Raw genomic sequence first — 15,676 nt, forward strand, 5'->3', positions numbered from 1 at the left:
CAGCTTTTTTTTTTCTATTTTTTGAAGGTCCTCTCTTGGTCCATGTGGCGTGCCCCTGTCAGACCATGCCACGCCTACCATACCCTATTGTTTTCGCCGCCCGTTATTCGGTGTTTCCCCCCCCTTCCCTCCCTGGTCCGATGTGTGCCCTGCAGTACCCACACAGTCAGTCTGAGTCTGATGGACAGACGTCGACGACTGCAGAACGTCGAGCAGCCCCAGATCTTGTCGAGTGTCGACTCGTTGTCGTTCCTCGTCCCTCCAAGTCCAGCAGACTCTCCTCGAGTCCTCACCTCCTCCCCCTCCTCCTCGTCCTCCTACTCCCCCTCTTCTTCCTCATCCTCAGTCGACTCATCCGCTCGGTTGTTGTGTTCAGCAGCACAGCTTTCAGGCTGGTCTGCTCAGCTCAGGCAAGAAGAGCTCTCAGCTCAGCTCAGTCAGTGTGGTTCACGGCAGAGCTGAGAGTAGGTGTGTTGTTGTGTCGGTCCCGGGACTGACGTGAGTCGCTTCTGCTTTTGAGTCTGTGGTAGATTTTTTGAACTTTGCGTCACGACTCTCTGTCTCTCGTTTGGTTTGGAGTTGACATAAATCAAAGTGTGAGAAGTTATTAAATGTGCGTCTGTTTATCTATTTATAGAAATAAACACAGACTTCTGAAATTGCTTGTTTTGAAAAGAACAGAAAATGTTTCGTGGAAGCATCATCCGCTGGAAGTACGGTCGGTACAGAACGAAAATATGAAAATAAAAGTACGGTTGTAGTTTTTCGGTCTCGAATGCCCTCTGGAATGATGGGAACAAGCACCATGTAAGTGCACTTACAATGATGTGTTCGAGTGATCCCCAGAAATGGGTCTGCAAGTGTTGAAGTTATCGTAAGGACAGTTGTTTCAGATATGATACTAAATGTAGTAGGCTGTGTGTTTAGTTGTTGACGTGGTTTCCAAAAGATGAATATTGCTGTGGTGTCCGGCAAATATCTTGAGGTAATACCTTTCCTAATTTACCACCACCATCATAATTATTATCCTTAGGGATCTATCTGGGAGCACAAATATGGAGATACGTTGAGCAGCAAAAATGGATCACAGTTACTCACAACAGCGGCAGCAGTTGAGATTCAAGCGCCGTGATGAAGATTTCGGATGGGGACCTGCCTGGTAAGAATGATCGTACTTTTATTATTCTCGGGTTAGGGAAATCAGATCGGGCACCAATCGGGCATTTGCATGATAGGGCACATGGCATATGATGACAAAAGTGCAGAAGTAGCATAGTCTCATGCATAGACTGACCTACGGCAAGCACAGAGTCGTCTAACTTAGTTTCATGAATAATCTAGAAATCGTAAAACTCTCTCTCTCTCTCTCTCTCTCTCTCTCTCTCTCTCTCTCTCTCTCTCTCTCTCTCTCTCTCTCTCTCTCTCTCTCTCTCTCTCTCTCGGAATCGTATTGAAGAACATTTTGAAGCTATAGTCTCATCATTTTCAAATCGCTTTCAAGTTTTCACATTATAATTGTTTTTAAAGTATCGAGTCACCATTATAGGTTACCTTGAATACAGAGTCGTAAGGATATATACACTCTGCAGAGCAAATTTTAGCCTCCCACAATTCATAGACTAGTGAAAATGGAACCTGCAGCTGTCAAATTAGGTAGGCCTATCGTTCGCGATCACACGATGCATCATTGGTGCAACTGATGTAACATTCCTCGTTGTTTAAATAAAGTATGAGCCAGGGTAGACTATAATTCATCCGTATAGTTTTTTTCTTTCATTTTTATATTGTACTTTCTGCTATACGTGAACAGATTGAGATGTGATAAAAACCACAGTGATGTAAAGATTTTATTGTGTTTACCAAATGAAGCCATCGCTCAGATTAATAGTTTTTCTTTATCGAGCAAAATATAAGTACTGATATTATGAAGCTAACACGTGTAAATAACCTTATTGTATCGTCTCAATCTCATTTGTAGTAGGATAAATAATGCAAAAAAGACAGTCCAGTGTTGATGATGGGGAATGCAAAAGTCTAAGGGTAATGCGCGTCATAGTTCGCGAGTGGGATGCAGTCTGGCGAATTTGTTTGGATTAAATATTTTTATAGCCAAAGATTACTAATTAATATGCACGGTTTTGTGTTCATTAGATGCAGCTCAGGTGTGATATGCTTTTATTGAAAAGTTGCACTTTGAAGCAAGATAAGGTTGTTCTTTGTGATGCTGAATAAAAGTAATAAAGTAGTGATGCAAAGAGGATTAAATGAAAAATGTTGGTTTTCCATTTCATTAATGAAGTGGTATATTTTCAATACCTCTATGATAATACATGTCTTTGTAGAATGCAACGTATATTGAACAAAACGGATGAAAAGTTGGTACTTAAACGCACGTTGAAAAATAAATAGAAGTTGAAATGTAAGCAAGCTGCAGCGAAGACAACGATTCCAAACAGTTTGGGAAATTTCTTAATGAGTTTAGCCGTGATGGGATACTGAACGACGACCTAGTACTGGAAACTCCCGCGAGAATTTATTGCCTTCGGTTCATTCGTTCAGTTTTAACCCCGACCTGTACCTTCCAATATAGATATCAGTGTAGACAGTTCTCTTTACCTCGCGTTTGTTTGTTTGTTTGTTTATCTGTTTGTTTGTATGTTTATTGCGTTTGTTTATCGTTTATTTCTCGCCAGCTTGATGAATGAAGTATTGGTGAATGGAGAGGGTTATAGACCCGTTATCGGGTCAGTGTGTAAACATGGGTGCTATCGAATTTTATAGAGTAACTTGTTTCTTTTAATAGAGGTCGAGTAAAACACACAAACACACACACGCAATTATATATGTATATATATGTATGTATATTTGTATACATAACAGAAAACATCTTTAACGTTAGCACTTTAAATATTTATTAGAAGGAAAATCTGCAGCACGTCGAACACCCAACACTCGCTCTTAACGGGCAAGTACTCTCACTTTTCCTGTATATTAAGGTCCTTCCTTTCCAGCACCTGTTGTTACCCATTCTCACTGCATGACACAACCATCTCAAATCACTGATCCATTATTACCAATTTGATAAACTGTTTATTACCTATACTTTTCTCCACATATTTTTCCATGCCAGACAATCTTGAGATGGCTTAAAGTTTTTTTATGATGTTAATTATGGCTGCAACCGATTCCCGAATAAAAGTCGTTTGTACTTGTACGATGATGTTTTAGAGCCAATTTTAGTAAATATTTTGTAATATTTTAGTTTTCTTAAGAAATATATCTCATGTCTCATGTAAAAACCTTTATGCATGGGGCTTTGTTTTTCTGCTCAGGAAAGTCTGGTGGCGTCTGGGGATCAGCTAGATTTAATCTCATCCTACGAATGTAGCTTATTCTTATATGTCACTGTGAGCTGTAACATCAGTTGATTCAGTAATTAACTCATTGCTGCCATGCCAGAGATCACAGAAGCGAGTAATCAGTTGATGGTGCTATGCGGATGTGGTCTCTTGGCTGTATGAATTCTGTGATACCAATTTAATCTTTTACCTTATAGTGTCTAATAAGACAAGCATAAGAGGATTTAGTTTTTGGAAAAATCCGATATAAAGGTTTGACATCGACGTTTTGAAAGTTGCAAGAATCTGGCTGATGTCAACTTGACCATCTTGATAGCAGACACAATAGTTGTGTCATAGATTATGTTATCTTGAACAGTCAACCTTAGTTCTTTTGGGGCCCATAAGAAGTAAACAGTCTTCCTCCTTCAGTAAGAAGAAGTAAATCAATTTTTAACAAATGAACAAACTGACCTCTCGAAAAATGATTAAACTAACACACTTTAACAGAGGCAGGTCACAAAAACCACCGAAAATGAGGTTAAAAAGATTTGTTTAGGTTAAAAAAATTCAGTGTTTAATTCTCGGATTTAACTTTTTAACAATCAAATGAACACACTGACCTTTCGAGATATGATTAACCTAACACACTTTAACAGAGGGAGGTCACAAACACCACCGAAAATGAGGATTTAAAAAAAAAAATTTCACTTTTCGGAGCAGACGACGGTCTGTTATGATGCTGTTTGAGCCTCCGTCGTCGAGAAAGTTTTTGATGACTCGGGGGAACGTATCTGTTGTTGATATCGAAGCTGCCTGGGTTTATTGCTTTGATCCTTTTTGGTATCTGTTGATCTTGGTGCCTTCGGTGAAATGTGAACTCTCTCTCTCTCTCTCTCTCTCTCTCTCTCTCTGGTTTTATCACAGATACGTGTTGTGGGAGGATGCACTTCGGTTCAATTTATTTTTCCCAGCTCTCTCTCTCTCTCTCTCTCTCTCTCTCTCTCTCTCTCTCTCTCTGGGGTTACAAGATGCATGCTGTGGGATAGTGCATTTAGGTTCGATTTATTTTAAACTCTCTCTCTCTCTCTCTCTCTCTCTCTCTCTCTCTCTCTCTCTCTCTCTGGTTTTACCCAAGATGCGTGTTGTGGAATGGTGCATTTAGGTTCGATTTATTTTTAATTCTCTCTCTCTCTCTCTCTCTCTCTCTCTCTCTCTCTCTCTCTCTCTCTCTCTCTCTCTCTCTCTCTCTGGTGTTATCACAGATACGTGTTGTGGAATGGTGCATTAAGTTCGATTTATTTTTTAGTTTTATTCTCTCTCTCTCTGGTTTTATCACAGATACGTGTTATGGGGTGATGCACTTAGGTTCAATTTATTTTCCACTTTTCCAAGCTCTCTCTCTCTCTCTCTCTCTCTCTCTCTCTCTCTCTCTCTCTCTCTCTCTGATCAAGAGATTCGATTTAATTTTTCTTTTTTTTTTATCTTGGTCAAAACTTGGTGTAGTTACTGAGGCATTTTCAGAGAGACTGGGCAAGGTTGCCTTGTCTGTTTGTCTTTACTTTCACAACTATTTATTTTAATACAACCAGGTGCATTGTTATATATAGGCTATAATAATACTCTATACAAGTGATAACAATTTGCCCAGTGCTTTATCGCAAAGGGATACCTTTACATGATGACTCAGTTCTTTGAAAACCTTTTGTTTTGGGTTCCAGTTCTTTGAAAACCTGTTGCTTTGGGGTTCGATCACATTGAGCACTTTTCCTTTTATTTCGAAGTCCGTCATTCCTTTTTTGGCTCTCCTTTGCAATATTTAACGACCTTTTCGTGAGATAAATAAATATATTTACATTCGATTTTTACTTGATATAAAGGCGCAGCCAATGTCGTCAAATTAACCAGTTCTGTTTTAAGATTTTTTGCATGTTGTTGACACTCTTGGATGTAGCGGTTCAATTGATTTGGTTGGAATTGAAGTAATAGTTTTTGTGAAAGGGAATTGGAATCGAAGGTACACATATCAATTCCTGTGATTCCTTGTTTACAAGGTCCGTGTTTAAATGAAGATGATGATTCATTTCTGTTTGTGAATTGTAAGTGGATAGTGGACTGTCTGTTTCCTGTCAACATGGCGTTTTAATTAGTACCCGTCCCAGGAACAAGTACCTCAATTAAAAGGAAGTTGATAACAGTGTTAAAATTAACATACAGTCCTAGTGAGCAGATAATAATTCCGTTAGCTTAAAAGGAATTGAACTAAAAATAGTCAGTCTGGAGCAACTATTATCGATTCTCGAATGGAATTGGAATTAAGAATTCCATATTCAAAAGGAAATCGTCACAGGCCTGTCTGATGATACTAGTATCTGATAGGCCTGTTTCAGTATTTATTTTAGTATTTTCTTATATTAATAATGTCTTTGGCATAGTATCTTGTTATTAATTCAGCAACAACAGAACTACTGTTCTTAATAATAGTAGGTTATTCTAATTTATCTTTATTTAATGTTACTGCCATTGTGACAATTGAGCCCATATATTTTATGGTAGTTCTCTGTACTTAGAATGCTTAAGAAAAATATTTATTGTGTCTGTTCTTGCTCTATTCCCTTTCTACATTCAAGTTTGTAACTCATGTAAGTTTGCGTGCCTTTATCCAGTGCCCAAGTTAAGCAGAAGGTTTGTTTCCCATCGCTGAATCTTAGGCTTAAATTATTTGCAAAGATTCATTCATGATTCTTTATCATAAGGAACACCTATCTTAGGTTAACACTTTTCAGGACGAGGTTTAGTCAGTAATATATTCATACAGAAAAGTAATTATTGGATTTAATATATACCTGACTGAAGCCCCTTTTTATTTATATAATTTAGAGGGAAAGTGTGATATCTTCTTAACTTTATCTCAGGATATTTCTGTTTCTTCATTTACGTTACGTACCTGTCTTTGAGGAGTCTGAACCCCTCGTCGTTTCCGAGCCTGCTTTGGATCGAGTGAAAAGATCTGTGGTACAAGAGAGAGAGAGAGAGAGAGAGAGAGAGAGAGAAGGTTTTATATCTTGATGATTTTCTCATTAAGAAATACCTCATAGTTTTGGGTCATCTCTTGGGCAAAAACGATGCGAAGAACTTTTAGAGGCAAGTTTTTGTAGTGGATGGTGATGCTATCAGAGATGATTCCTCTCAAATAATGTGGGGAACTCGACTCTCTCTCTCTCTCTCTCTCTCTCTCTCTCTCTCTCTCTCTCTCTCTCTCTCTCTCTCTCTCTCTGGTTTTACCCAAGTTACGTGTTGTACAGTGATACATTTGGGTTCGATTTATTTCTCTCTCTCTCTCTCTCTCTCTCTCTCTCTCTCTCTCTCTCTCTCTCTCTCCTCTTCCTTGGTTTTACACAAGATACGTGTTGTAGACTGATTAATTAAGTTCTATTAATTTTTTGTTTTTCCATTTTATTCTCTCTCTCTCTCTCTCTCTCTCTCTCTCTCTCTCTCTCTCTCTCTCTCTCTCTCTCTGGTTTTACACAAGATAGCCTATGTGTTGTAGAATGATTAAGTTCCATTTATTTTTTATTTTTTCATTTTATTTCTCTCTCTCTCTCTCTCTCTCTCTCTCTCTCTGAATGATGCATTAAGTTCAGTTTATTTTCCATTTTATTTCAGCTCTCTCTCTCTCTCTCTCTCTCTCTCTCTCTCTCTCTCTCTCTCTCTCTCTCTCTCTCTCTCTCTCACGGGTTTTACACGAGATACAAGTTGGGGAGTGATGCATTAAGTTCTATTTATTTTTTTTTATTTTTCCATTTTATTTCAGAGCTCTCTCTCTCTCTCTCTCTCTCTCTCTCTCTCTCTCTCTCTCTCTCTCTCTCTCTCTCTCTCTCTCTCTCGGGCAGATTCCGTGTTTGTATCATATCTCCTTCTCGTTTCTTATTACGCACGTCTATGAAATATGTTTTTACATAGGGATAATGTTTTTATTTTCACGAACACACTCTTGCTGATTTTTTTTTATTTTTTTTAGATTTTTGCACTGATTTCCTTTGTTTTCAGTTTGTATTATTATCAGTATTTATTTCAACCGTGATGGGTTTTATTTTATCGGTGATGCTTATAAACATAGGCTAGCCTATATGGAAAAACTATCTTGTATTGACGAGAATACTCTTGAAGGCTTGTTATATTTTTTCAATATGCTCCAGTGCATCAGTTGGTTAGCTGAATCCAGAGGTCCACCCCTGGCCTCGTAATCCCTTAACCAATCTCTGGGGCCTCTTTCGAGCAAGGGCCCGTGCTGCCATAAGGCCGGTTTAATCTAAACTAACTAACCAAAATATCCTTACAGAGATGAAAAACTTTTCTTTTTTGGAATCTTTAATAAACAAAGTCGACTCAACTTTCTTTGGTAAATTTGGGTTAATTCTCAGCAGGCTAAAAGTTTCCAGCAATGAATGAATTGCTTTGAAGAATTTCTGGGCATCATGTTTCATTTGTTTAGTTCCCTCAAGGACACACTTCGAATCCCGAGAGAGAGAGAGAGAGAGAGAGAGAGAGAGAGAGAGAGAGAGAGAGAGAGAGAGAGAGAGATTATCGAATTTGTGTGGCATATGTTGCTCTCAGTTAGTTTTTTAAAACTGATTTCTTCCAGTGAGTGTGACCAAACTCTTTGAAATGGTTTGTGAAATTATCAATATGTTGGTTTTCTTAAGTTTTTCTTCACATCTTTATCAATAAAAGCTGCAAACTTACCAAAGAAAGTCGACTTTGTTTGTTAAAGATCCCAAACTTCTAGTCAGGAAAGTTTTGTAAACATTCAGTTGGGAAGGATTCTGGTAAGCTTTCTAATAGAAAGTTTTTCATCTCTGTAAGGATATTTTGGTAAACTTTTTGTCAGGGAAATATTATAGTATTTCACAGTTTTCTATAAGGAAAAGTTGGTGAATTATCAGTAGAAAGAAAGGACAGTTTTCAAAGTTTAGTAAACTTTCTTCAAGAAAATTTAGGCGTTAGATGTTTGATAAAATTTGTTTTAAAGTTCAGTAAGCTTTTGATGTATATTTTTGGAGTAGCGTCTGATGAGAATATAACTTCGTGTAGGAAAATTGTTAAGCATCTTGTTAAAAAAAAAAAAAAAAGTGTTTTAAAAATTTTTGTATCTAGTTTTTTTAAGTTTGTCCAGAGAATTTGTGAACTTTTCTGGTGAGGAATTTTTGAAAGCGTATTAAGCAAGGTTAATTTTTGTTGACTGTCCCACATTTCTGTTGGCAGGGATCCTTTATATTTGTACTACCGGTACCATTTTAATAGAGTAACAAATTTTAGTCGTGTGCAAATTCAACACCTCATTTTAAAGGTGTTTTATATGGTCTGTGTGTCCACTAAAAAAATGCATCCTGCCTCTTTGTCCGGTCTGATTAAAACCCGAACATTTCCCAGTCGACATTCATAAATACAATTCCTCCTAGAAGACGCCTCGCCTTTCCGTCAAACGAGTGACATCAGAAGAACAATCTGCGAATTCCTGACCCATGAGAAATGGTGATTATTTTCTTAAATTATTTTCTTAAACTCTTTGTCAGTCACGTGACGCGCCAAGAGCAATTGCCAATTCGCGTGGTCGTCGAGTTGAAGCCAATAATGGGAGCTGTTTATTTGCAGATGGGGACAGATTCTCGACTCGTTTGTTTATCGAGCGTGTCCGTCGCGTATACAAAAGACGGGAGATAAAAATTTACGGCGGGATTGACAGGGGACGGACGAAGACAAACTTAGCTTTCCTCAGACGTACAATGCATTTCTTTGGGATTCGTCTCTCTCTCTCTCTCTCTCTCTCTCTCTCTCTCTCTCTCTCTCTCTCTCTCACACACACACTTCTTTTCACTTTTCGTTGCTCTCTCTCTCTCTCTCTCTCTCTCTCTCTCTCTCTCTCACAGTTCTTTTCACTTTTTCTCTCTCTCTCTCTCACACACAGTTCTTTTCTCTCTCTCTCTCTCTCTCTCTCTCTCTCTCTCTCTCTCTCTCTCTGGATATGTTTTTGTTGATTCAGATCCTTTCCCCAGAAACAGCAGAATCCCAGATGTCAAACGGAAACTGACGTGAAAACATAGGCCCTTGTTGATTTGTTGATTCGTGGTGAGTCAGTGTGTTGACAATTGCGGTTTTAATCATTATCTGTCGTGAACGGGAAGGTTTCTTCTTCTTTTTATTTTTTTTGCGGTAGTCTTCCTGGTATCGCTTAGTGTAGGTTTCAACTTTAAGAGAGGATTGTTTTTTTGATTGTGTTATTGGTTCGTTACGGTTTGCGTTTGTGTCTTTTACATCACTTGGGCAGACTGATGTCAAAATCTGTAGCCTAAATACTTTTCACCCCCAAAACCGAACATGACTAGTTTAAAAATATCATATAAAAGACACGGACGCACATCGATATTCTACGATTTGCGTCATTGTCCTTTATATGATATTTTTAAACTAGTCATGTTCGGTTTTGGGGGTAAATAGTATTTATAGATTTTGACATCAGTCTGCCCAAGTGATGTAAGTGGATGTTTGAAGCTTATGGAAAGTGAGATGAAGAAAATATTCTCACTGATAAGGTCAAAGCCGCATTCCACTGGGACATAGGCCAATGGTGAGTTATTAATAGTTATAAAGATTTCACCTCGTTATTGTTATTTATTAAAGTTACAGACCACAGGATCCTCATGGCTGTAAGATTTTCCGAGATTTAATCACAGCAGTTCGGCGCCAAAAATTATTTCTGAAACAGTTGAATTGATTGAATATAGATTTTAGGCCAAAGCCCAAGCACTGGGACCTATGAGGTCATTCAGTGCTGAAACGGAAACTTACAGTAAAAGATCTGAGAGGTGTAACGGAAGAAAACCTCACAGCTGCACTTAGGTAGGCCTATACCTTAGTTTAACCAGACCACTGAGCTGATTAACAACTCTCCTAGGGCTGGCCCGGAGGATGAGACTTATTTTACGTGGCTAAGAACCAGTTGGTTACCTAGCAACGGGACCTACAACTTACTGTGGAATCCGAACCACATTATAGCGAGAAATGCACTATGAATCAATTGTTAGGAGAGGGTGGAAAGTAAGGTGGAAGGAAGAGAATATGAAAAGAGGTACAGCAAAAGGAATGAAAGGGGATGCAGCTAGGGACCGAAGGCACGCTGCAAAGAACCTTAAGTAATGCCTACAGTGCACCGCATGAGGTGCACTGATGGCGCTACCCCCCATCTGGGGGCGTTCTGAAATTTCGCACTGAAGTGTCTCTTTGTGATTAGAAAGAATTCACAGTCGTTCTGGGTGCTTACATAACTTTCTTTTGGTTCAGAAAACTGCATCTATTGTTCTTCAAATTGGAAGGATTAATGGGAGGATTGCGTGAAAGTATGGTTAACTTTGAGGAATTTCTCCCAGATTATCGCTTTCTCTTGATTGGTAGGCATGTTATGGGTTAATTGGGCTATTATTCTGTTATACAGTCATTCTCTCTCTCTCTCTCTCTCTCTCTCTCTCTCTCTCTCTCTCTCTCTCTCTCTCTCTCTCTCTCTAAAACTTCCTCAAAACATTTAGGCAAATGCTGTAACTGAAGGGACTCTCTCTCTCTCTCTCTCTCTCTCTCTCTCTCTCTCTCTCTCTCTCTCTCTCTCTCTCTCTTTAAAACTTCCTCAAAACATTTAGGCAAATGCTGTAACTGAAGGGACTCTCTCTCTCTCTCTCTCTCTGGTTAAAACCATTCCCCAAAACATTTAAGCAAATGCTCTAACTGAAGGGAATACTTTTGATGTTTTCGCTTCAATATGCAGAGCACTGAATCGTCTTTTTTCTCTCTCATATATAGTTGCTCACAGACCAAGGACTGATGATGACAATCATTATTCATTTTATTCTGTGCCTTTTCAAAAGCGCCAGCCTTTTGCATTTTGGCCTAAACGTGTTCTTGACAGCGCGACTTCAAAGGAGGGACTTAGGTTTTAAAGTAGTCTTTTATCTTCGATGGAAGGATTCCGTACGTAAACTTTGATGCGAACTTCCGAGTTTTCAATGTCATTTTACTTTTACTGATAAGACCATGCGGTTTTTCGTGTAAATTCTGTTTCGCCATAAGAATTCATGTAGACTATTCCTTAGATTTGATACTTGTCCATACAGGTAGTATATTGTCAATCCCGGGTATAAAGGAAGCAGTGGTAAATCAAGCTTCATTTGATAAATTCCTATTAACAAAGGTAGTTCAAATTCACTCTGTCATTAACTTGCTGTTGATTACTGAGAAGTTATAATGCACAGTACTTTTCAGGTCCGGGAAATGCAGATAAATAGTGATTGTGTGTGTGTGTGTGTGTGTGTGTGTGTGCGCGCGCGCTTTACGTATATGTTATGAGGTACTACCTCTTGTTATTGAGGTCCAGATAGGGATGTAAAATAAGAGAGTTGATTGCACTATTAAAAAAAAAAAAAACAAGATCTGTTAGTGGAATGGAACGGAATGGAATATAGAGTTTAGGCCAAAGGCCAAGCACTGGGACCTATGAGGTCATTCAGCGCTGGAAAGGAAATTGAGAGTAGGTAGGTTTTAAAGGTGTAACAAGAGGAAAACCTCAAAGCAGTTGAACTATGAAATAATTGTTAGGTGAGGGTAGATAGCAAGATAGAAGGACTATAATATGAATGGAGCTGCAGTAAAAGGAATGAAAGGGGTTGCCGCTAGGGGCCGAAGGGACCCTGCAAAGAACCTTTAGTCATACCTACAGTGCACCGCATGGGGTGCACTGATGGCATTACCAACCTACGGGGGAGAGGTGACCGAATGGACATATCTACTGTACATCATTTTAACTCTCGGTCATAAGAGCCAAACTTACCTGATTCGGAGTTTAGTGACACATAGCCTATATGAGTCTTCTTTTAACGTGCTTTTTTCCCATTTGTATGGGGTAAGCACGATGCCTCCTTTTTGAAGGACTTTGATTTGGCTTTGGGGTAGACTTTGTAGTCTCGACCGGCTGCCAGCCCTTTGTTGGGTGAGTCGGTAGAGTTTGTCATCGCTTAGACCCCGGTAGGTTATGTACATGTATGGTACCAGTCACCAGCCCCTTCTCTCCCAGCAGCGAGGAGACGTTGCGCGGTTAGGTCGACAGTCGAAACGTGTGAGGTGTCTGTTTGTTTTTAGAAGATATTGGAGTGGCTTTGTTTGTGTGTGTATTAGTCTGTAACATCCATTTGCTTTTATGTAAACCTATCCGTTGATTACATACATAATCCCGGGGTGTCTACACCGATAACAAAGTGTCCGCCTCTTTAACCGGTCGGCTGCGGATTTGACCCCGCACCACAGACCCGTAAGAAATCCGAGGCTGCTGCTCTAACCAACTTGGCCATCGAGGCTCGAGTGACACATATATGAGTGATTGTTTATATATATATATATATATATATATATATATATATATATATATATATGTGTGTGTGTGTGTGTGTGTGTGTGTGTGTGTGTGTGTGTGTGTGTGTGTGTGTGTGTGCAATATACACAAATACTAATGCTCATGAAAAAATCCCTGTTGTTTATGCTTGAATGCAGCATTATTCTGAAAGATACTTTTCCCATAACATTGTGGTTTTGTATATTTGGAAAAAAGCCCACTACTTTTCGTAGTTTTCAACCGAAAAGTGGAACGTGGTTAGATCGAAGAGAGCATTACGTAACATTACATTACCATCAGAGTTATTAATGTCATGAATAAAAACAAGCAAGAACCTTAGCTTATGCCATCTGTTGTCAACGCTGCCGTACGGAAGTTGGACGTATTTAACCAACAGGGGGAAAGTCTTTTAAAAACTGAAGCATAGAAAATTAGTGTGAATCTGCGTCGTTACTGGAACCGCTCTTCACAATTTTCCCGTTTTTTCTTTATTTTTCGTTAGCGTGGCACGAACCCATGTCAATAACGAGTGTAAACGCGCCTTTAAGCAGCAGACCGAGTAATTGTTAAAATGGAGCACATTTAAGGCCTTATTTATTTTTTCCGCTGGTTACCTGGTCAACACTCGCATATTCCCGCTTCTTAACGAGGTAACACATCATTGTCAGACCTAATTTTGCGGTGTTTTAAGGGAATTTCATGTTTCGGTGCTTTGTGGGAGAGACCGAAATCTGTAGTGTATGATCACAGACAGGACGAATAGAAAACGGAATGTACTTAATTTAGATGCTATGGCGTATTACGTACGTTGTGGCTATCATTTTTAACATTTCACCAAACATTCACATCATACGAGCTTGCGTTCCCACACCCACACAAACACGCACATGCACGCACACCTGTCTTGTGTTCTTTCATGCAAACTCGCCCAAGATTGCCCAGTTCCGTAGCTCGGAGGAAAATCGTCAAAAAAGAAAAAAAGAGAGCACCACCCATTCGCCACCGGACCCAGACCATACTTCTCTACCGTCCATCCATCCGCCGCTTGAGAGAGAGAGAGAGAGAGAGAGAGTGTGTGTGTGTGTGTGTGTCTCCATTCGCACGCAGGAACCACTTGGCTCACACCGTGGAACTATCATTTAGACGCCTCGAGGCTAACACCAGATGCTCCCTGACCGACCACACCGGCGCGACAGACACACAGACAGACATCAACCTTCTTGTTCATCCTTCCTCCCTTGGGCAGTGATGGCCCAAGAAGGGAAGTACTTACTTGCTCGTACTGATCATTCATTCTCTGCCCTTGTAAATCCCGTAGGGGGGTTTACAAGCGGTTTACCGAAGGCCTTCCTTGAGGCTCTTTGCAGCGTTCCTTCGGGCCCCAAGCTGCAGCCTCTTTCATTACTTTAACAGTACCTTCATTTACATTATCCTTCTTCCATCGTACTGCCCACCCTCTCCTAACAATTGTTTCACGGTGCAACTGCGAGGTTTTACTCCTGTTACACCTTCACACCTTTTTTGACTTCATAGGTCCCAGCGCTTGGCCTTTGGCCTAAATTTTATATTCCATTCCATTCCAATCTGCGGTTGTAGCGACGCGATCAAAGAATTGTCTTCGATTACCGATTGTCAATGGTTTAATGGCGTAACGTTAGACCTCTTCCTTTGTATTTTTTTCTCTTTTCATTTTACGGTATTGGGAATTAATCTTTGCTTCAAACGGCCACCTCACTCTTCCATAGAATGTAGTGGGGGAAAGTGGATGGGGAACGGGCAATTACCTGTATTCCTTCACCTTTTCCCATACCGTACTACCTGCATCTCGAGTCTGACATTTAATTATTCTGTCGCTTATTTTCCTGTTTATATGTTACAGAATGCTTGAAAATTCTGTAAGACTATTGCGCAAATGTTTGTTTCACTTTTCGGTTTAAATACTGGTGTCCAAAGTGAAGACTTGTAATAGTAATAATAACAATAATAATAATGATGATAATACAAAAATTCAGCAGTAAAGATAACATGAATTCAAACCAGTTTTTTCGTAAAATTACAAGAGTTTCTTTGAAATCATTTTTTCCTGCTGAATTTTGTATTATTATTATTATTATTATTATTATTATTATTATTATTATTATTATTATTATTATTATTAGCCTTCACCATAATAATGACCTTGACTTCGTAATGACGTGCTTGGTATGACCCATGGAACGAGTATGGCTTTCGGAATCTGAAAAAGTGGCCCACCTATTATCTCAGACGCCCTTATAAGGGTGCGTAGGTTCCAGAAGTCAGAGTTAACGAATTATTACGTCCCGGGCCCTACGGACGGAGATGGTGGATGCCAAAAGACCCTTGGAAACATCAGGAAGACCCTCTGTTCAATTCCCAAGGACCCAGGAAAGTTTCTGAGGAAGCCCTTCTTTAAGTCTAAGGCGTTTTGGTGGGTTGTATGTAATATTATTATGAAACGCTGTTATGTTTCAGCCATTTTCCAGTCTTTTTTGCGGAACCCCGCGCAGTACGTAATCTGGTCATTGGAGGTTGTAAAAGGGGGTTATAGTGTTTCGGGCACTGCGTTGGTTGTATTGAGGTTTGAAGTGGTGGGAGAACTCCCGACAGTTGGCGTCTAGTGCTAATTAATTCTGTAAAGGACACTTGGACCAGCAGAGGCTCTTGGAACTTTGACTGGCTTCCTATTTTTTTTCTTTTTCACTTATTCTCTCTCTCTCTCTCTCTCTCTCTCTCTCTCTCTCTCTCTCTCTCTCTACTGCATTGTATGCGCAGTACTTGAGTGTTGTCGTTTTTGAGGGTTAATGATTAAGAGCTGATAGAGCGAAGCGAGAGTGAACTAGGAAGAAATGGAAAATTTAATTCAAAATTTAATTCGGCGAGAGAA

At 39.5% G+C, this 15,676-nt stretch overlaps 1 protein-coding gene across 1 annotated transcript in view; it reads left to right on the forward strand.

Annotated features, from left to right (window-relative positions):
• The first annotated feature begins 439 nt into the window (after window positions 1–439).
• The window catches only part of LOC136835928 (uncharacterized), an 82,603-nt gene continuing 67,366 nt past the window's right edge, over window positions 440–15,676 (forward strand). Inside the window, 1 exon segment of the mRNA XM_067099803.1 lies at window positions 440–1,159. Within this exon segment, the coding sequence (XP_066955904.1) occupies window positions 1,080–1,159 (80 nt within the window). The 5' untranslated portion in view covers window positions 440–1,079.

Source organism: Macrobrachium rosenbergii, chromosome 4, assembly GCF_040412425.1.
Source record: "Macrobrachium rosenbergii isolate ZJJX-2024 chromosome 4, ASM4041242v1, whole genome shotgun sequence".
Lineage (NCBI taxonomy): Eukaryota > Metazoa > Arthropoda > Malacostraca > Decapoda > Palaemonidae > Macrobrachium > Macrobrachium rosenbergii.